The sequence below is a fragment of the Barbus barbus genome, assembly GCF_936440315.1.
Source record: "Barbus barbus genome assembly, chromosome: 14".
Classification (NCBI taxonomy): domain Eukaryota; kingdom Metazoa; phylum Chordata; class Actinopteri; order Cypriniformes; family Cyprinidae; genus Barbus; species Barbus barbus.
This window is the reverse complement of record NC_136742.1, coordinates 12,414,728-12,435,953: the sequence shown is the minus strand read 5'-3', so window position 1 is coordinate 12,435,953 and position 21,226 is coordinate 12,414,728. Positions and strand designations below refer to the sequence as shown.

General features: G+C 36.6%; 1 protein-coding gene across 3 annotated transcripts in view; it reads right to left on the bottom strand.

Moving 5' to 3' along the window:
• Positions 1–2,933: 2,933 nt before the first annotated feature.
• LOC306880602 (trafficking protein particle complex subunit 8-like) overlaps positions 2,934–21,226 on the bottom strand; it is a 51,302-nt gene continuing 33,009 nt past the window's right edge. For all 3 annotated transcript variants that reach the window (XM_079434229.1, XM_079434230.1, XM_079434231.1), the window contains 9 exons: positions 20,044–20,221; positions 19,409–19,505; positions 13,955–14,023; positions 13,611–13,669; positions 13,286–13,489; positions 12,416–12,517; positions 7,684–7,826; positions 4,278–4,367; positions 2,934–4,182 (listed from right to left, as the gene is read on the bottom strand). In XM_079434229.1, the coding sequence (XP_079290355.1) occupies positions 3,948–4,182; positions 4,278–4,367; positions 7,684–7,826; positions 12,416–12,517; positions 13,286–13,489; positions 13,611–13,669; positions 13,955–14,023; positions 19,409–19,505; positions 20,044–20,221 (1,177 nt within the window). In that variant the 3' untranslated portion in view covers positions 2,934–3,947. The remainder of the gene's footprint in view (positions 4,183–4,277; positions 4,368–7,683; positions 7,827–12,415; positions 12,518–13,285; positions 13,490–13,610; positions 13,670–13,954; positions 14,024–19,408; positions 19,506–20,043; positions 20,222–21,226) is intronic.

Below are 21,226 nucleotides of genomic sequence, written 5' to 3'. Positions count from 1 at the left end.
AAAGTATTTGTAGGCTACTGATCGCCTGATGCGCGCAACGGTGAGTTTGGAAACACATCGACCTTTGACGACAGCGCGCGTTATTGTGATGCAGCCTTTCGTGCCTTTACACACACATTACATTAGATCCGGATTCTCGTACTGGGACAGCAGGTTCAGCAAAATGTTCAAATGCAAAATGATTAGTGCTTAAGACTCTTTAAAAAAAGCAACTGAGATGCAACGGAAGGGACAGAGAAGGAAAGAAAGGAACGCAACAGAAAGGAAAGGCATAGGGGAAGGGAGAGGAAAAGGGAAAAAAGAGGGAACAGTTTAGCATTTAATGAAAAAAACATCTTTAAACCTTCAGGATCAGAGCTTCAACCTGATTAATCCCACACTGAGTTTAAAAGGTATAAAAAAATATCGTTGCTGTATTTTACAGGTTTAATTCTAAATTAAGACAGACTGACTTTCAATTAGTCCAAAAATCTAAGACATTGAATCTTACTGCGTTTCTGAACACGAGCGCGCGCAAATCAAATTGCATGCGAGCGCTCTTTCAATCTGACTCGCGTGAAATTACGCAGCGGAGGGAAGCTTGGACTTTCAGCGGGTTACAGTAGCCTAACCATCATTTTACCGTTGACAGTTTATCTAAACATCTTCCAGCAGAAAAGAAGAAGAAAAAGCAATTTGCTGAATTTGGAGCAAAGTAAGATTCAAAATGTATGAGCGCGTCGATTTGCACCTGAAGAGATAGAAAGAAAAAAACAACAACGATAAAAACAGGCGAGAAATTAGAATTATGTTTGGATTATGTGCATTGTAGCTACTGCTGAGAACCACAAATAAATAAATATATAAATAAATAAATTTTACACCTGTTTGGCTACTGTGAGATTACATGGACATTTAAGGTTTGTTTTTAGTATTTATTCAGAATATTTATACAGTTAACAGTAATTAGTTAAACTTGTTATTATAGGCTACATGTATCTTAATAATAGCCTAACACTCATTAGCACGACAATTTTCAAATGTAAATTATGATTGGGTATTAAAATAGGCTAACTTATGCTAGATATAGATACTTATCTGTTTATGTCCAAATGAAGGTCAGTCAATGTGATATTAGATACAGATAGTTGTGAAAATTAATACTTAAACATTTTTGATAGTTTAATCTAAAATAAAATGTTTACAACCAACAAATACAGGTGCATCTAAAAAAAATAAAATATTGTGAAAAAGTTCTTTTTTTTATTGTAACATTTTAAAAAGTGAAACTTTTATATATTTTAGATTCATTACACGTAAAGTAAAACATCTAAAAGTTTTTTTTTTGTTTTAATTTTGATGATTAGATCTTACAGCTCATGAAAGTCAAAAATCCAGCATCTCAAAATAGAATATTTACATTTGAGTTTCAATTAATGACCATTCCTACAGTATAAACTCTGGTTATCTCTTGTTCTTTGAAACCACAATAATGGGGAAGACTGCTGACTTGGCAATGGTCCAGAAGACGAACATTGACGTCCTCCACAAAGAGGGTAAGTCACAGAGGGTCATTACTGAAAGGGGTGGCTGTTCACAGAGTGCTGTATCAAAGCATATTAAATGCAAAGTTGACTGGAAGGAAGAATTTAGGTAGGAAAAGGTGCACAAGCAACAGGGATGACCGCAAGCTGAGAATACTGTCAATCAAAGCTGATTCAGACACTTGGGAGAGCTTCACAAGGAGTGGACTGAAGCTGGAGTCAGTGCATCAAGAGTCACCACGCTCAGACGTCTTCAAGAAAAGGGCTACCAAGCCACTTCTGAACCAGAAACGTCAGAAGCGTCTTACCTGGGCTGTGGAGAAAAAGAACTGAAAATTTTTTGAAAAACAAATTTTTTTTTGGAATGTTTTACTTTACAAGTAATGAATCTAGAATATATGAAAGTTCCACTTTTTGAAAAAAGATACAATAAAAAAAATGAACTTTTTCACGATATTCAATTTTTTTTTAGATGCACCTGTATTCTGATTAAGCATACCGGCTGTCGTATTCAGAAAACCAAATGCTGGTTTAATATGGTTTTGGCATTTAGGTTGATGTTGGTAATGTGAGCATGCAGGTTAATGATATACACAGAATATCACCAAATTGTGATTATTATGAGAATATTTATGTGCTTGTAAATGCTTTTTTTTATTGATTTCATTTAACAGGAAATAACTCCAGATCATCACAATCAAAGGAGTGTGTGTGTGTGTGTGTGTGGGGGGGGGGGGGTCCTCAAACCTCAGTTGATAATTTCAGATCATTATTATTAAAACCATATGATTAAAAAGTATATGAGATTTTGAAAAACAAAAATAAAAAAAAACTAATTTAATGACAGAACAAAGTATGAAAAAAATAATAATATGTGGGTGCACTGTTATGTCTATTGCTGTGAAATTCATATTCCTTTCACCGATGTTTCAGCTGCCAACATCAACAGAATGATGTTGAAGCATGTTGAGCATTCCAGCTAGTTTTTGTTTGTTTCAGGGACAAAATGCATAACATTTTAGACAAACCTAGTGGTTCACTCGGGCAGTCCAACCTTACATGACGTACAAAGCCACTGACCAAACCAGCCCTGTTGAACGATTTTAACAAGTAAACATACATAGAAAACAATAAAAGCATTTCTGGCAAGATTTTGAAGCTCTGTTTCGCTACCCTTGTTAAATATTCAAGAAGCAAATAGCCAGGCACAAAAAGAAAATTACTATTATTAAAACAAGCCTCACATTCATCATTTACCATAGCATGTTCAATTACACGTTTCCCAGGGACTGCATATTAGAGAACAAACGTGTGTTGCGATTGGTAGATGGTACTTGTTAAATCAATACAGCAAATTACATTTCTAAAATAAACCAAACAACTAAGAAGGCAACAGGCAGCTGGGTTTTTGGTTATTGGTTACATTTTATTCTATGTACAGTAATTTGTTATAAATATAATACATCATTTTTTTTCAGAAAAGCAGTCATGTAGATACATTTAAATAACAGTTTGATCATAGTAGTGGAGATGACAGAATGAGAGCTCAGGTGGTGGGAGAAGATGATTGGTTTGTAGAAAATTTAAAATTTCCAGAGAAAACAGTACAGCCCACCCACACAAAGATGCACAAACAAAAATATGCCCTCAGACTGAATTCTACCCCTTTTGATGTCCTGACAGGTCCTTAAAAGTCTATGCTGTATGAATGGGCAACATGGATTCTGCCATTTCCTCACTGGGTCACAAACATTAAGATGGCTCCTCGTTGGACTTCACCAATTCCACTGGCTTCTCATAAGGTGATATTAAGGTCCACTTGACACCACATTTGCAGCCTGACTGAATAAGGCAGAATATGCCATCCTTTCAACGGCTGCAATGATATCAATCGCAGCTCATCAGGTTACAGTGTTGTGTTTCATCTTCTGGTTTTAAGATTACGTTTTTTTGTGTGTGTTACTGTGGCAACAGAGCACAGTGGACAACCATGAGATAGCCGGCAGGGAAGTATGAGGCAGAGATGTATAGCCATTTACATTACCACATGTTTGGGATCTTGAAAAAATTTGTTCTAAAAACAAAAAGATTTCATAAAACAAAAACAAAAATCTTCAAAAGATACATGGCTCACATGAGAGATAAATTAACATGGAAAAAAAAAACAGATCCAGTCACGCATCAGGTGCATATAAGACAAAACATCTAAAGTCTGTTTGTGTTTAGCTCACTATTGCAGACCGTACAAGCACATCAGATGCAGTGTTAAGTTGAAACGTGTGTTCAAGTCTTTTTAATTACTTATCTCTCTCAATTAGATTTTGTTTTAGCAACAAGTAGAAAAATCTTGGAGTCCAGTCCATTTAATTTATTTAGGTGGGCCAAGAACTTTGAAGAAAGGTTGGATCGATGTTGCGGAGTTACTCAAACGCTGTTGATGATAATGAGGGCAGGCATGGCACTCTGCTGACTGGTCTCACACATAGCGCTGGTCTGTGCCAACTTGGCGAAGACACGGGGTGTGCCCAAATTATAAACTCCAGCCTGGAAGAAACAAGCTTTCAAGGAAAGCCTGTACACCTCTTGAGCCTGGAGCTGCAACTTATATTGTGTCTGGCCCAGCCAGCTAAAAGAACCATGCACTTCCAGTGACTCCGGGCTGCAAAGACAGACAACAAGAGAGTGAGACGGCTTGTAAGTACAAACGCTCTCCTTATTGTGAAGATTTTGGGATCAGGAAAAACGTAGATGTACCTGGTCGTTTTATGCCGCAGATCAACGATGACATCTACCTGAGCCAAGGAACAGTTGGACAACGTCAGGGTGACTGGAACCACACATAAACTAGAGAAGAGAAGGAAAAAATGTCAAGAACATCAAACCTTTAGACATGGAGTTCAGACGTAGGTCTAATTCTTGAAATTTCTCATCTTTGACACAATGCTATGTGCGTCCTCCACAAAAAGGAAAGGGAAAGGGAAGGGGAAGTGTGGCCAAGTATGGTGACCCATACTCAGAATTTGTGCTCTGCATTTAACCCATCCAAGCCCGGGGAGCAGTTGGGGTTCGGTGCCTTGCTCAAGGGTGCCTCAGTCATGGTATTGATGGTGGAGAAATCGCTGGTTATTCACTCCCCCCACCTACAATCCCTGCCAGACCTGAGATTCGAACCCACGACCTTCGGATTACAAGTCCGACTCTCCAACCATTAGGCCACGACTTCCCTTAAAAGCAAACTTTAGTTGAAATATGCAATAGAAAACATCTGTACTAGCTTCTCCTCATGGCCTGATATTGGAACTCAAACATGTGCCCAAGTTTTCAAGCCAGACAAAATTGATTATTCAATTTTTATTCAATTTTGTGATGTAAAATATAGCACTCTTGACTTTCATCTGGATATTACTTTGATCAATGGGTCTCATAACTTCTGTTAATCCCATACTGGTGTGCAGCAACTTTAAGTCATTTGTCCTGAAGCACAAATATGAATGGACTAACCCCCTGACTCTGGAACATACATCTCATCATGCTACAAGATGTTTGGTTCAATTTCCCGGCAAATTTAATTTCTGTACGGCTGTGCTGTTGCACAGTAAGATGTGTTTGACCCGGTTTTAGGTTTTCAATTCTGTTCCACCACTCCAGCAATTCAGCAATTACTTTAAACATTTAAAGTTGGCATTCAAATTAAAATAAACTCTATTGGAAATGCCTGTTGTACATCTTATTTTTCATAACTCATTCATGTGTTTCTTTCTTTTTTTTTGACCTTGTAACATTTAATCAAAATGTCACAACTGTGGTTTTATGGTAAAAACGACAGACCTCTGGTGATGTATATCAGACTTCTATAATCATTTAGTTTAATCATTCAGTCCCCCGCACCTCCATAATCAACCGCAAGCTGGGATACATTGAGTGCAACAGCCGCATCTCAAAATCAAATCAGCAACCAATCAATATAACCAAATCCCTCTTTACAGTTTCTTATTTTCTGATAATCCGTTGCACTTTGAAGTACATCGAAATACAGAAGAAAAAATCTCTACTTTGGTTTCATTGCAACTTATTTAAAGTATTTAAGTTATTATTAAACTTAAATTTTATTTTAACAGTTTTTTAGGCTAGTGTTCAGTTAGGATAAAAACACAACAGACAAGAACTTTTAGCACTTTACAGTTTGTCAAATCTGATTAGGACAGTTTGTTAGGGTCACTTATGATGGCATTCCTTAAATGGCCTGTAAACTAGACCTTTATGTTCTGAAATTATTATTATTTTTTCTTTTCTTAGTAAATGCTTATATCTTGCATCAGCAGCTGCTTTTCCATTACAGATATGCACCAAACTTGTGTGATATTTTATAAACGTTGATAAAAAAAACCATTGCGAAGTGACGGCGTTTCCATTAACTAATGTTATGTGACTAAAACATAATTTTTCCCTCTCGCGATGAGTCACTGCGACAGATGTTGGTAGGTTTACGTATATCGTAGCCACGCACTAGCCATTATTTTTCAAAGGAGATGTAGGCCTGTACCTTTAGCGAAGTAGCACTGAGAGCCACTTCTGGGATGCTTCTGAAACGTGCCGCGACACAGCTGGTTTAAACACAAGCATTGACTAGAGTGGACGTGATCAGCTCTGGTGTCTGTGTCGGAGCTATAATGCGCCACAGACATGTGCAGTGCAGATGGGGGATTCTCCAAGCATTAATGGCAATGAAAGGCTCTTATACTTGAGAACGGCCACAAATAAGGTGTTTTTTTAGAGGTTATAGTACATTAAAGAACGATCATATGACTTTTATGTACACCAGGAGACCTGTAAATGCAGAAAAAAAAACTGTTTCCATTGCAGTTTTGCAAAATATTACTTTTTCAAATTGCCTAAAAAATCATGCGAGCGTAAAAACTTTTTTGCGATGCATAGGAGTTTTTGCGAAATTGACGTGTTCCTATTTTCAATTCGCAATTTAAATTTTTGCAATCTGAAGGGTAATGGAAACGCAGGTAGTGTTTAAAGTTGCTATGTAACAAGTAGTGACAGATCGTTTCTACTATATTGATGTAAATTTAAGCAAAATGCAAAAATGTAGGGAGGGACTTGGTTGTATCTGTCGGTTGCTGATTTGGATGGCGGCAGATCTGAATGCAAGCTTGAGGTTGACTGTAAGAAAGGAACGAAGTTTAAGCTGACGAAATTTTTTTTTTTAAAGTCGTGACGTATTGTCAAGTATGGTGACCCATACTCGAAATTGGTGCTCTGCGTTTAACCCATCCAAGTGCACACACACAGCAGTGAGTAGTGAACAAATGCACACACACACACACACACACACACACACACACACCGTGAACACACACCCGGAGCAGTGGGCAGCCATGCTGCGGCGCCCGGGGAGCAATTGGGGGTTCGGTGCCTTGCTCAAGGGCACCTCAGTCGTGGTATTGAGGGTGGAGAGAGCGCTGGACATTCACTCCCCCCACCTACAATTCCTGCCAGCCGGGGACTCGAACTCGCAACCTTTCGATTACGAGTCTGACTCTCTAACCATTAGGCCAATGATTGGAAAAGTTTGGCATACGTCAATCTATTGTTTTCACAGGAAGGTCCAGTTATGATAGTTGGATAAAACATTACTAGGTCAAAAAATTAAACACATGGATGAATCTTTTGCAATAAGATCAATAAGATGGATTTCGAGAATAGGGAGAATTTCCATTTTATGATGACTTTAAAGGGGTTTGTTATTGTTGCTTGTGTGCTCTTTGAACAACGATTCATCTCCAATGTGTTTGGCATTTCAGTGAGTTTTCTAGCTGTTGCCAGCCTTTGTTCCTCACAGAACGAACAAACAAATTTCCGAGGGCACATTCGCACAAACCCAAGGCTATGAGTGATGACTGAGTGCTTTGAGTGCGCATAAGCTCGACCCAGTCCAATTTATCTCCATCTTTCACGCAGACACACCTACTTTCCGCGCACCATTGCAGAACTAGGCCAGACAAGCGCTCCTGTGGGCGTCACTGGGCATGAGAACATTAGTGTGCATCTATGCGACTCTTATCACCTCGGAAACACAGTCAGCGGATTTCGGCTAACCGATTCAGGTCTCTTTGAGCTTTTCAAAAGTGTTTGTTTGCGTGCACTTTACCTCTTTTGTGGGAAGGGATGATCATAAGACTCTGGGTAGTGGAGACAGGTCTTTATGAGGTGGGAGAGCTGTTCCAGGGAGGGCTTGCTTACAGGGGGAGGAAGGTCAGGCTTGAACTTCAGAAGCACCATTTCCTGAGTTTCCTAATTGACAAAAAGCATAAGTTTAATACATTCTGAAAGCTTAAGGGAACTGCTCCAGCAGAGGAAATTGCTTTGTTAATTCAAAATTTTCATTCAGTTTGAAGTGTCTGCGTGCGTGGCAGGATCGGGGTGGATGAGACCGAATGAACGCAAAAGGGAGCACAAGCTCACGTGAGGGTTTCTATAAAAAGACTTTGAGATCAACATGTGTGACGCCATTCCCTCACGTGAGGGACTTGCTCTGCCATGAATGAGTGCTGCTATGCAACGGCGTGCAGAGAAAGATTTCAGACTGGATAGAATCAGGCCCAACAGCAGGAGGGAAACAGAGGAAAAAATTAATGGATTACAGAGAAAATGAACAAGTGAATGAATGAGAGGTTAAAATGGAGAAGGAACATTTGGAAACCAAATGAGAGACTATTTGGAAACTGACAGAATTTTAAATATTTCCTTAAAAAAAATAAATCAGTTTTTACTCACTCTCATGTTGTTTCAAACCCCTATGACGACATTTTTTTAAAGGGTTAGTTCACCCCAAAATGAACCCAGTACCCAGGAGTGTAATCGACATAATTATACTCTCCAAAATGGTGGAAGACGGGGGAGAAGAATTGCTGAATAAATTCATGTTATTTTTATTTTCTTTGCGCTCAAAAAGTATTGAAAAGTTGAGCCACTGATGTCACAGACGGTTTTACCGATGTCCTTACTTCGTTTCTGATCCTGGGAACATTACAGTTTCATTGCTGTCTATGGGAGGGTCAGAGAGCTCTCACATTTCATCAAAAATATCTTCATTTGTGCTCTGAAGATGAACGAAGGTCTTACAGGTTTGGAACGACATGAGGGTGAGTAATTAATGACTAAACCCTTTAAGTATGTCCAAGCTAAAGCTAAAAATTTTTATGAACAGAAATAAAAATAAAAACTACTGTAACTAGTGAAAACTAAACTAAAATGAGTTTGAAAACTAACTACAATAAAATAACATTTTTAAATTAATTTTAGCTTTTGATATTATACATTTGAGCTGCATGTATTTGATAAAAAAACAGTAAATCAACAATTTCAAATAACTTTTAATTTTAATATATTTTAAACTGTTTGTTTGTACTATTCATATAATAATGCATTCAGCACTGTCATCACAAAAATAAATAACATTTATTAATATAAAACAACTATTTCAATTTGGTAACCGTAACATATTAAAATCTTTCATAATCTTGCGCTGTGCCATAACTCTCAAAGTACATCTGCACTTCCATATATTCAAACTTAGCATGTTATATTTGGTAAATAGACACATGTGAACCAATATTTAGTGTCACAATTTGAATAACGATTAGGATAAGAAAAGTCATATGAAGTTGAGAATTTTTGAAGGACGTCTCTTATGCTCCCCCAAGGCTACATTTATTTGATCAAAACAGCAATATTGTGATATTTTATTATAATTTTAGCTGCTTTCTATTTTAATGTTTTTTCAAATTTTATTTTAATTTCCTGTGATGGTAAAGCTGAATTAGCTATTACTACAGTCTTCAGTGTCACATGATTCTTCAGAAAACATTCTATTATGCTGATTTGCTGCTCAAGAAACATTTTTGATTATTATTATTCTTTTTGTTGGTTGGAAACCATGATACATGGTTTTTTTTTGGGGGGGTTCCCTAGAAGATTCTCTGATGAATAGAAAGTGAAAGTGAAAGTTCAAAGGAACAGCATTTACTTGAAATTAAAAACTTTTGTAAGATTATAAATGACTTAACTGTCACTTCTGATCAGTTAAATGCATCCTTGTTGAATACAAGTTTTAATTTCTTCAAAAAGAATCTTTGTGATCCCAACCTTTTAAACAGCAGTGTGGGTTTGGAATGACATGAAGGTGAGTAAATGATGACAGAACAGTCATTTCTAAATGAATTGCTATTTTAACACACAATATTATACTTGGCATCTACACTAACATCCATGCGCACACATGATTTTTGACATGTAGTCCTCAAATCAGCAGAGAGCTGTCACTTTGTACAAAACACCCACACGGAACGCTCCGATTCCTTCACCTTGATAATACCATATATTAAATACTTCTGAAACACACACATACACACTCCCACACAGTCCTGCTTTTTCTGCTGCTTATTTGCACCATTTTAGACTTACAACAGGCAAGATTATTCCGCACAGTAAACACATCACAAGTAAACACATTAAACATTTGAATATTAATCTACATATTCAAACAGAGGAACCTCTAGTTTGGAAAGGCAACACGCAGATCCAAACGCAGACACTTATGAAGGTCAGAGTCTCTGCTGTCTGGCTCTCTGACCATTTAAAGCACCTTAGGATGCATCCATCTTCATAAAAAGCAGGACTCACTTATAATGCTCTCAAAGTCACATTGCTCTTGCACTCCATCCCAGATGGAGAAAAAAGAAAGTCGATTTATGAGATGAAGACTTGAGCGAGAGCCAGTGCATAGGACCGTGTGTACTTAGCTTGTATCCGAGTCCAGACACCTCACAAAGCAAACCAACTATCCTAAAGTGAGAACAGAAAGGGATAAACAAGGTGGCAGATGCTAAAAAAAGACGTGATACAATGGCCAAAAAAGTACATCTGTGATGGGCTCTCTCGAGTTCGGCTGGCCTTAGAGGGGTCTGGGCTTGTCTGTAGGACTCACATATTCAAATAAGCCTCTCTGAGACCCCTGAGAAAGTGTTAAAACCCACCAAATGTTCAATTTATTCAATGTCACAGAGTTTCTGCAAGGAACATAAGCATATTATAGGGATAGTTCATCCAAAAAAGAAAATGAAGTCATTCATTTCTCACCCTCAAGTCGTTCCAAACCCTTAAGACCTGAAACACAAATGAATATATTTTTAATGAAACCTGACAGATTTCTGTCCTTCCATTTAAGGTTACCACCAAAAATGATGCTTCATACAGTTCAAGAGATCGTTAGAGTAATCCATATTAATCCAAGCCTTCTGAAGAGATCTGATCACTTTGTATGATGAACCAATTTAGTTAAGACATTTACTCACATATATAAACATAGAGCTCATCAAATATGGTAAGCAGAAACAAACGAACAAACCTGTTTGGTTCTCGTGCATCAAGTAATAATGTCTGTCTCTTCAGAAGATGTGGATTAAACCGCTTGATTCATATAGATTAGTTTTACGATGTCTTTATGAACTTTTTAATGCATCAAAGTTTTGTTTGTTTGGACTTTTCAATGGAAGGTCAGAAATCTCTCAAGTTGAAGTAAAATAGCTTCATTTGTGTTTCAAAGATGAATGAAAGTCATACAGGTTTGGAAAAAAATTAGGGTGAGTAAATGAAGACAATTTTCATTTTTGGGTGAACTATTCCTTTAATATGCTGCAATATCTGTCTTGTATATTAGAAGCATGGGTCCATACATTGAACATTACAAATGAGAAACACTATAGACGTTTTTTTGTCCAATGACAAAATAAATTGGAGAGCAATTACATTTTTTTTTTTTTTATTGTTTACGTCAATGTAGTGTACTACTTTTTTGGCCTCCACAAGTATCCAGGTCTCCAATGAAATCACACATGAGTTTCAAGGTCCATCTCCATTTTATCCAACGTTGAGCAGTATACACCAAAGAGTCCTTACTTCCAGCCTTCACCTTTCTTAATAATTAAAGTCAGAGGACACATCCACCTTTCCCCACATATCAAGGTCTGGAGACTGAAATGATTTCTTTTCTCACTTTCTTCAAAGTGCCTTTATAGCCACCCATGCCCTACATAAGCATCAAGGCTCTGACATGCATAAAAGCGACTTGCAGCTGTGTCAACAGATCCATTACTTGAGATAAAGTGAGAGATAAACACAGTCCTGAATCAAAATCATTTTGACCTCTTTTCCATGTGCTGGTCTGATCTCTGATTTACTTAATCAGAAACGAATGCCTGAAAAAGTGCGCCTTTAGTGGGAACTTCAGTGTTTTAGTTCAATGCTCAAGTGCGTTATTAATGCTTGAGTTAACCGTCTGCCACAGTCGGTCAGTGATGAATTAATTCACTAAAATTCATTTCCATGCTATCGAGCGTGTTTGACTGCTGCATGTGGAGTAAGGCATTTTTCTTGTCGTGTCAGATAGCAAGACACATTAAAATTACAGGCCACAAATTAGATTAATTACATTTGCATATTAAGGTTAAAGCTTCTGTTCAGAGGATTGTTATTTGAGTTCAGGCTTTTCCCCATGAGGGGTCTTTTATTGACACACTGAATGATACAGGGAAAAGAAAGCAACAAAGAAAAAAAGACTACCACTTATTTTGTGTGTGCTTAACTTGAGTGTATTAAGATGAAGACATCATGGTCTATCAATAACTGACACTATTATTTGCTCAAGTATACACTTACTAAGCCTCACTGAAAAGATACAGTGTCTCTTGCACTAAAAGAAGTGACTATATTCTTTATAGAATGACTCTGCATTTATGCATGTTTGTAAAGCACCCACATGAAAAGAGCTGAATAGCAAGACAGAGTCATTGTGAGTGTGTGTGTGTGTGTGTGTGTAGTACCTCTTTCTGTGAGAGCGAGCAGGCCTCTTTGCCAATGGTTTGCAGTGCAACGTGAAGCTGCCCCTCTAAAATCAGCTGTTTGTTGTCCTCCACAACATATGCCTGAAACGGCACATTATATGATTAATACAATGACATTTGTCCTTAAATCTTAAAGTATCAGTAATGCCAGCAATCATTAATTAATAAAACTTTCCATGATGCTGATTTGTGGTGTATTCATCCAAAATTAACAGGTGTTAAGTGCCAAATGCTTAAGCCAATTAGTTTGGTGAACAAATATAAGTTAGTGGCCAGGTGCCTGGTAATGCTTTTAGAAATCACCTTCTATTATAAGGTTTAAATCAGGGATCTGAACATAAATTACCTGGGAGCCAGTTGAATAGTTAAAGTGTTTTATAACCACTAATTTCAGTTACTAATGCATTTTGACAAGTATTTATTTTTTTCTATCCACTAATGGAGGAATAAAGAACTATATGCACATTTTGACTGTATTTCTTACACTTAAAAATTGTTCTCTAAACAGATTAAAAAAATCATTACTCGTGATTTCTGAACAGTCCTTACAAAACAGAAAGAAACATTCATTTAATATCTTAGGTTAACTTTGACATATAAAAGACTCACATCTCTCCCTTAAAAACTAACATATTTAGTACATTAACACGTTGACTCAGACAGTCCTAAAAATTAATTGTCAAAAATAAAGAAATACAATTACTGGACTCAACACGCCCCCCCTAAAAAATTATATAAAATATCCAACATTAAAAAATTATAATAATTAAATATATAATCATCTCCATGAATGAAAAAGATTCACTCTCCTCGAGTCAAAATAAATGTTTAAACATTTCATCAGGGTACCTTCCAGAGGATGATGATGTCAAGCTCTATTTCACTGCATTTTTTGACAATATTTATCACACCGTCATCAGTCCCGCTCTGTGGCGTGAGGCTCTGTCTCTGCATCTGACTAGCACCGCCTGTGGAAACACCCCCTCTCCTGGGTTCAGAGGGCAGACCCCTCCGGAAGAAAAAATCAGCACATGGAGTAGTAGAGCTAACAATCTAATGAAAGAGAAAAAGACAGAGTGAAACACAACGAGAAGCTGAATGAAGACGATAGTCAGTGACGCTTAATTCTCAGCATCGATCTGAACTAGTAGTGACAACAAAACGGCATTCTTACTTGTTCGTTGCCAAGGTTAAGGTCGGCAAAGGTGTATTTTTCTGCTGCATCTGAGGTAGCTGAGGCAATAAGGGAAAAAAATGTCAGTATGTTCAAACATCAGTATGTTAACCAGAGTTTGCTGCATTTTCATTGGCCGTGAGCAGCTGTGATTGCGGAGGCAAAGTCACATCTAGGAATCTATTCGATTTGCTAAGAAAATGATACACCTCAACATATGCATTTTAGAAATATGATTCACATCTTGGTCTTTCCAGACTGCATTCATGCAATGGTGCAAATTTTGCAAAAAAATACATGGAATACATGATGTTTTGTGTAGGTTTGTGGACTGGACGCCCCACCTTCCTCTGTTCTGCATCGGGTGGCTTTGAAGCACAGCTTCCCCCTCTCCCTGCTGGCCAGCTTAGAGTCTACAAACACAACATGAAATGAAGAAAAAAATACAAGAAAGATGATGAGTGTTCATCCACTTCTTCCCAGAAAATCTTTATTTTTGGTGCTCCCACATCAGAGACTCAAATACACAAAAACAGTTCAGATGTCGATGCCAGTTAATTAACTCTTCAAAGCTAAATCAGAATTTTAAAGTGCATTTTGCTATCCTTGCTCCATATTTTACTCTGTTTCTTTATTATTGCTTCAAATGTTTAGTTTTAATTAGCCTCAGCATTTTTGAACATACCTTTATGTGAACTCAGGTCATAACTGCACTTACTTTAATATGCCACTGTTAGTTTTGTGTGCGTAACAGACCAAAAATTGACAGAAATCATTTGTCACAGCTGTCAAATCTCATTTGAGCTTATGCACATTCAAAATTACAAGATTTGTCACACCAAGTTTGATGTCACTAGCCAGGTTTCCATTACAGATTTGCGCAAAACTTTTGTAATATTTTTTGAATGTCGATAACAAAACCTGTAGCAAATTGATGGGTTTCCATTAAGTGATGTTATGTGACTAAAATGTAATTTTTTTCCTATAGCGATAAGTCAGGCAACGGATGTTGGTAGGTTTACATAGATTCCAGCCACCACACTAGCCATTATTTTAATTCGAAGGAGGCATTGCGTGTATCTTTAGTGAAGAGCCATTATTTTATAGGGATCCGCTTCTAAAACGCTACTGAAACATACCGCGGCGCGGCTGGTATAAACACAAGCACTGACAATAGAGTGAACAATTCACCACAGACGTGTAAAGTGTAAATAGGGGGTTATTAATGGCAAGGAAAGCCCTTTATACTTGAGAGCGGCCACGTATGAGGTGTTTCTTGGAGGTTATAGTGCATCAAAAAATGATCATGTGACTTTTTTACGTATGCCAGGTGACCTGTTAATGCAATCTTAATGCTGTTTACATTGCAGTTTTGTGAAGCATTCCTTTTTTAATTGCCTGAAAAACTACCTCATGCGAGCCTTAAAAACTTTTTTTGACAAAATTGACGTGTTTCCATTGGCCGTATTTTCAATTTGTGCAGTTTGAAGAGTAATGGAAACATAGTTACTGACTTCTGTTGTAACCGTGATGCACTAATTGTGAATGCTGAAGTGTTAATAAGCTTTGAGGGCTGTAGAAGAGAATGAAATTACTAAAATGAATGAATAACCTAAATTTCCTTACAAAAAGTTATTGTATGATTTCAGAATACTTTTGTGCTCTATGGAAGAAAGTCATGTGGTATTGAAACAGCATTACGGTGAAGACGTTTACGGAAAAAATATAAAATATTCTAAAATATATAAAATACACACAAAAAAAAGAATATTCTGTCATAATTTATTCAGTCATGTCGTTCCAAACCCATATGACTTTTGTTCATATTCACATTTTTAATATTATCTCAAAATCATTGGTTCTCTATATAGTGCATAGTAGACCAGGGCACACACAGGTAATTTCAAAACAGCTAACATTCCTGAGCAGGAATTAAGCCTCCCACTCCCAGCATTTGACTGGCTGGCTGATTTCCTGCCCTAAATCTCCTTATCTCAGGAGACCTCTAAAAAACAGGAGATATTTGAGAAGAACATCTGGATGTCTTTAAAGAACAGAACCTTCAATGTTCGTGACCGGTTTACCATAAATGAAGTCGAATAGTACAAAGCCCGTTGCATCTGGAAAGGATCCAGCACAGACAAGGACACACACAGATAATTCAACCAGAAACAGGACAAAGACCTCTGGATCTGGACACGACCTCCTGACTGCTTAACGCATAAATCCAATGATCCTTTTCTTCTTCTAAACAGACAAAGAGACTCAAATCTTGGTTAAGGATTGCAAAAAGAACAAAGTATAATTGTTCCTGCTATTAAAGCAATATACTCAGAAGCAATATGTACAATATATTTACAATATATATTCAGGTTGTATTTCATGAAATTAAGCTTGGTGCGATTATCTAGAATCTATGCCTTAACCACTCAGTATATAAAATTAAGGTATGTACTTTGAGTATGCCAAATAACTGTTGTTTGATTTCGAATTAAAGCTAGTTGCGTCAGCAATAATCTGGTGTGGATGAAAATTGGCTTTTATCATCATAATGTATGATTACAACACGTACAGAAATCTGCTTTCAATAGTTTCTTCATGCGATAAAATAACTGGGCAGATAATTTATGCGCGGAAAACTGAGCCGTGCGGGGCGGGGCTCCGCCCTACAGAGACACTTGGGATTGGATCAAACAGCAAAAGAGGCGGACTGAAGTCATCCCGTTAAAAGACAGGCACCCACCTTTGTCTATGTTCTCTTTGCTTTCTCGCGCGCTGACCTGGTGAAAACTTCGGCTCCTGCTCTGATCGTGCTGCTAAGCGCTTCCAGCCATTAACATCTGGCCGAGCAATTGAACAACTATCAAGACTTAGTCAAACTTCTAAAGAAACTAACATCTGAAGCCGTAAGACCTGAAAGCTTCATCACGTCAGAAAGAAGCCAACCAACCACCGAAGGGTACTCCCGTGACATCACGTGACGACGACACATCAGCAGCAAATCCGCACCAGGGGTCCCTCGAACAGGAAAGGAACGGAACTCAACGTAAAGCAAGTAAAATCAAACAATTCTTTCTAATGCTGCTGGAAACTGGTTGCATTCCTCTTTAAGTGTAAAGATAGTAAAGTTCCATGCTTATGACTCCCTCAGGTTGAAGTTAGAGCATTCTTGAAAAAGAGCATTAAAACCTTAAACTCTCTTCATCTCAAAACAATTCATTGCAATGTGTGTGTTTGTGTGTTTACGTATTCTGTTTGTGTTATGTTAGCTTAGTAGTGTGTAGAGTAGTAAATAAACTTTGAATTTATTAAGACATCTTTGTTTGGTGCTGTGTAATTTCCAAGTCTTAAATTATTTGCCAAAGATCGCATTACCTACGCTCAAAATTTACCTAATCAATTCTGTGTTATTACGGTGGCCACTGGGAATAAAACTGAATTGTTAAAAGATAACGTACTGATTTTAATGCTTGCTGGACAAGTTGTTAATTAGGTATATTAAGAATAGATTCCCCAAAATTTAAATTAAAATAAGGGCTAATCCTTCACATCTAGTATCAAACAAGCACATTTGAGCCTCTATTTATGATATTTGATGATCTCTATTTATGGTCATTGATCATGTGAATAAAAGACTAAACTGAATTGGTTCATCCCATAAAGAGATTATTTCTCTTCAGAAGATTTGGGATTAAACCGCTCTATTCATACGGATTACATTCACAGTGTCCTTATAAAAGTTTTTGAAGCATCAAAGTTTTGGTGGAATGGACTTTCAAAGGAGGGACAGAAATCTTGCAAGTTTCATCGAAAACATTTTCTTTTGTTTCCAAGATGAACAGAAGTCTTTTTGGAACAATATGAAAGTGAGTAAATGATGACAGAATTTTCATTTTTAGGTGAACTATCCCTTTAAGTGAGTGAGTCTCATTGAAGCCATTGAGATCAACAGATCAAACTTTAAGATTACATCCTCAGAACTAAAGATCTTTCAATCCCACTTGAAACCTTGTGTGCTTTTCATGTCTCAAGCCTAGGATACTAACATAGCAGTTGGCTAGAGCCAAAAGTTTAGTAGAGAACATTTTCTTTCAAAATTAAAAGTATTCAAAGACTAAACACAAGGCAGTATACTTCATTTATTTGTAGCTGTAGGTCCATCATGCTCCATCATCTCCTCAGATTACAGTAACTCTGTTCCTTCACACTAATAAATAAATTAAAAGTATGGAATTAAAGAACTTTGCAGGCATATTATTTGAACTATTTACATCGTTATTAACTTTACAGAATGATGCAGGCAGGAATCAATGCAGGCTACTAAACAAGACCATCTGCCGGGCTGCTGTGTGAAACAGAAGATTGATTTTACACACCGAAGTTCACACCTTTAACAAGCAAACACCAATTAAGCTTTGGAAGTGTTGTGCTTAGGGTAAAAAAAATGGTGGAAAATTTGTAGTAAATTTCGAAAACATTACAGAAATTTTGGAAACTTTCAAGATTTTTTTTTTTATCTTCCAGGGATTTTTGAAAAGTTTCCAGAAATTTATAAGAAATTTTCCTCTCCTTTGCAACCCTAGTTGTGCTCAGTTAAACATGCATCGTTTTGAATCCACAAGTTCTTGTTCACATATTTTCACATCATTAAATGTATTTGCCTCATCCACGCTGCCGGTACAGGATGAGCGCATACACAGGATTCAATTTAGTACGCCGTTAAAATGCGTGTGGCATGCATGTTTCACACACTCAGCACAATTTCAAAGTGACCTAATTTCATCTCAGCATTTCAGAGCAGCTGCATCACTCTCTGAAGAGTGTGTATGAGCCTGAGTTTCTCGCTCTTAAGGTATCAGCCGGACAGATGACTCAACACAAATGCATTGTGACCCACTTTCAATAGGCCATTTAAAGGCTGCAGGTCATGGAACGTATGATTGTGTGTCTGCACCCGCTCCCAGCTTCTTTTGATACTCTGCTTGGCCTTCTGAAATGCAATCAAGTTCCTCTGCATCAATATTCACAGTGCTGGAGGTGCATAAGGATTTATGTAGGCAGATTGTGCTTTCCACGGATCTGTGCGATTTTTCAAAGGAACTGCAGATGTGCAAAACTAAATATTTAAAAAACTGACTGTTCTGTGAGTTGTCTGCAGCTGGTACTTATTTAGGCCAAGAACTCCCAAACATGATGATTCCCTTGCCAGAGACCCCCTTCAACCATTTATAATGTATAAGAAAAATACTAAACATGATATTAAGAGAATATAAATAATAAATCCAAAATATTTTTCTGATAACATTTAAAAACATTCCATGTTGTCATTATAAATGCTAATAATTTAATTTTGGGGAAAAATATAATTTTCTCGTCTTTACAGTATATTACACTAAGCATTTTTTTACACAGTATAAATGTTTTTATTATTTAAAACATGCAAATATATAGCTGCCTTTATATTTTAAGAATGTGGTTCTCTACCTAAGAAGACTTTGATAAGAAACACTTATTTTACACTGATGTTAGTCTGAGCGCAAGACAAGCAAAGAGGAAAGAATGGATATCATTCATGATAGACCACCATTATGAATTTTGGATATTTTGCTATGCATCTCGCTTTGTGTTGGATGGAAGAAAAAACTCTGGCACACTGGCTTGGAACCAAATAATGGAGCAATTCACAGACTACCAAGCAATGTGGAGCAAAGTGCTTAACCTCAGGTGGCTGCAAGAGGAATGAAAGTGTATGCTAAAAGACTAAGTGATGTAACCAGAGCGTGCTGGAGGATTCATACCTTTATCTCCCACAGGGTTGATGCACTTGTGCAGCCTCCACTGCCGACTGCTGCTGGACACCTGAACTATGTGGAACTCACGAACACCTGCTTCACTCTGATAGAGGGAGAGACAAAATAGAGATGTATTATTTTTAAAAATGAAATACATATATTCAATGCTTCACTCGTCTGTGATAATAACAATTAATAGTTAAGATGTGCATGTTAAAGTGCTTAAAAATAGGTTATTGGTCAATATTAGACTTTTTTTTTATCGATAACAGCAGGTATTAAATATTAAATTGTGCATGCGTATACACCCTGTTTTAAAATGCAGATTAAGTTTGCTGTAATGTAATGTTCACTTGAAGTTCAACTTTAAGAAAACACAATTTTATAACACTGCTAAATGTAATCCTTAGTAAATCTCAAGATGAATATTCATTTTTCATACTGCGTGTTAAAATGTTGCCGTATTTCACTTTTAGCAAGCAAAAGGATTACATTTTGCTGTTTATTTTTTATTTATTTACATAAATTAGGAGAGAATTTCACATCTGCCACAGTGTTCACACAATTCATGAAGTGCAAGAAGAGAAAGTATTAAGGTGAGATAAGACACATGAGCAGTTCATGTGTGGGAAAGAGCTCACTGTGTTAATGTTCTCCACGTCCACAAAGACTAGCATGCTGCCGTTCTTCTCCTCTCCCTCCTGCCTTTCTTCGGTCTCTCTCTCTCTGCCATGCAGTGTGTTGCTGCAGCTGGCCGTGGCTCTGACGCTGAGAGAGCGGCTTGCGCAGATGAAAGCCGTGTGTCGAAGGACCCTGTGACTAAAAGTTTCAGAGAAAGCCAAGATGAGTCACTGGAAGTCATGTGGTCATTTTCAAAGGCCAATTAGTCCTCTTTAAATAGCAGACAGCAAATTTCCAAATGAAAATGCATATGCTTATGTTTGATTATCAGACACTTAACAGCGCAAAACCACAACTGCTCAGCATCAGCAGTAGCCAATGAAAGGAAATTAAAATATCTTTAACACTATATAAAGAATAAGCTATATTTTGGAGATTTTGCTTTTATTAGATTCGAGTACATTCGAGAAGACACAGGAACCAATATTTCGTACTAATATTTTCAAATTTCTATTTAATCAGTTAAGTGTTTGGTGGGTCTCATAAAATTTTATTTTAATGTAACTGTAAAAAATAAAAATGTAATTGTAACTAATACTACTATTAGTAGTATTAATATTATAACTACATTATTGTTACTAATAATAACAACATCAACGTTTGTATTGACAGTGACATTAATTTATTAACTTTTTAGCTTTGTTATTTATAACAGTATTAATACTATATTATACATACGCTATACTTAAAATTACATAAGATTTTACTAATATTAACATATATAATTATTATTGTTGTTGTTATACTATTAGTATAGCTATTATTAATTATTATTTATAACATTATTAAGTAATACCTTTTGTATTGTTTAACAATGACAATAAAAAAAAAATTGATAGTTAAAACATTAATAATACGTATGTTTATATGTTGTAGTCTAATGATTTAAAAAATATATATATTTATTCAATTAAACATTTTGTAGGGCTGTCAAAATTAGCACGTTAATAACGCATTAACGCAAACTCATTTTAATGGCACTCATTTTATTAACTAATTTTTATCACTCATTTTTATTTGCTATATAAATATTGCATATTCAATAAACTTGTATTTACAAGTGTACTTAAAAATTTAATAAAAAGTGTACTTACGTTTTAGTGGAAAAAAATATTTTTAAGATAATAATAAAAATGCATGTCC